Here is a 1,563-nt window from a genome sequence, read left to right as displayed (position 1 = left end):
ATGCCCTTGCCTGCCTGCCCGGAATCGTGGTGCTGGCCCTTCACGGCTCCCTTGCTCCAGCGAAGCAAGAAGAAGCATTTGACACTGTCTGCAAAGCTATTTCTGAGTCACTCAATTAAAGTTTAAATATCAAGATGCTGTCTCCGTGGAGAAGCCAGAGACCCATGGAGCCAGATGGTTGAAGATCCCTGCCCCAAAAGTACTGAGGCTCAGCCTCCCTCTCCCCGTCCTCACCGCTCAGCCGCTCTGGTGCCATGACGGGTCTCCTCTGTAACGAGATGCCTCTGATGGGGAATTTTCAAAATCACCAGTCAGTGAAGGCAGTGGCCTGAGATCACGGTGAGAGTCGTACACAGTTATTTTTTTTCCTTTACATTTTCTCCCTCTGGGGTGTCTTCTAGATGGATCCGTTAGGCCCCTACTTTCTTTAATGTCTCCATATTTTTTTAAAAAAGGGGAAATCATCAAAGATTCTAAATTCATATACATTAAGGTACCAGTGAATGATACTAGCTGAAATGCCATCATTCCCAGAGACATTTGGCATTAAAAGATGGCCAATGCCTTGAGCTAAAAGAAGAAAGTTTTACCCAGCCAGTGTGACTCAGTGGTTGAGCGTCGACCTATGAGCCAGGAGGACGCGGTTAGATTCCTGATCAGGGCATGCAGGAGGCAGCTAATCAATGATTCTCTCTCATCACTGATGTTTCTCTCTCTCCACCTCTTTCCTCCTCTCTGAAATCAATGAAAATATATATAGTTTAAAAGAATAAAGTTTTAATGGTGAAATGTTAGGTATCAGGTGATAGAAGGGAAGGTATCTGCCGATGGCAAAGGATTTTCCTCCTGATTGTTAGCTGGATAAATTTGTGTAAGTCACTTCTTAACCCCTCAGAGCCTCTGAATTCTCATCTATAAAGTGGGAAGAACAAGGTTTTCCTTGCTGAAGGGGCATATATAGAAACTTTGGAAGCTCTAAAGTGTTGTGCACATTAGGATATTGGCTAAGAGAGTCCTGAAAGATTTTCAGGGAAAACAAAAACAATGACAAAAAGATGGCATTGAGAGTTGGAAGCCCAGAGTTTGGGGCTGGCTCTTCTGCTGTATTACTGTGTAATGTTGATAAGTAACCTCTCCATCGTCAGCATCAGGGTCCTCACCTATGAAGGGAGAGTTTCATCGGCACAGTCTACGTCTCCCCCATCCCCAAAAGAATCATTAATTCATCTCCCCATATTCATTAATCACAGGCTGGGATGTGACTGCCCATTGAGGTTTCAGATTAGCAAGGGAGAACCAGCATGACCACACTGATAAAATTCTAGCCCTAAACAAAGCAACTGGCATTTTAGGTCATCCAATCTACCTTACCGCTGGGGAAAGCCTGCTTCCCATTGGTTCTTTAAAAACACACACACAAAAAGCCAACACCCACCCCCAACCCCCCGCGCGCATGCATGCACACACACACACACACCAAAATGCAGGAGGCAGCTAATCAATGATTCTCTCTCATCATTGATGTTTCTATCTCTCTCTCCCTCTCCCTTCCTCTCTGAAATC

The 1,563-nt window shown here is 45.1% G+C and overlaps 1 protein-coding gene across 1 annotated transcript in view; it reads right to left on the bottom strand.

Moving 5' to 3' along the window:
* The window catches only part of MXI1 (MAX interactor 1, dimerization protein), an 80,945-nt gene that overhangs the window by 74,349 nt on the left and 5,033 nt on the right, over window positions 1–1,563 (bottom strand). Inside the window, exons 2-3 of the mRNA XM_006778743.2 lie at window positions 1,443–1,447; window positions 1,001–1,004 (exon numbers count right to left, since the gene is read on the bottom strand). Of these exons, the coding sequence (XP_006778806.2) occupies window positions 1,001–1,004; window positions 1,443–1,447 (9 nt within the window). The remainder of the gene's footprint in view (window positions 1–1,000; window positions 1,005–1,442; window positions 1,448–1,563) is intronic.

The sequence above is a fragment of the Myotis davidii genome, unplaced genomic scaffold (assembly GCF_000327345.1).
Source record: "Myotis davidii unplaced genomic scaffold, ASM32734v1 scaffold107, whole genome shotgun sequence".
Lineage (NCBI taxonomy): Eukaryota > Metazoa > Chordata > Mammalia > Chiroptera > Vespertilionidae > Myotis > Myotis davidii.
This window is presented reverse-complemented; position numbering and strand designations above follow the sequence as displayed.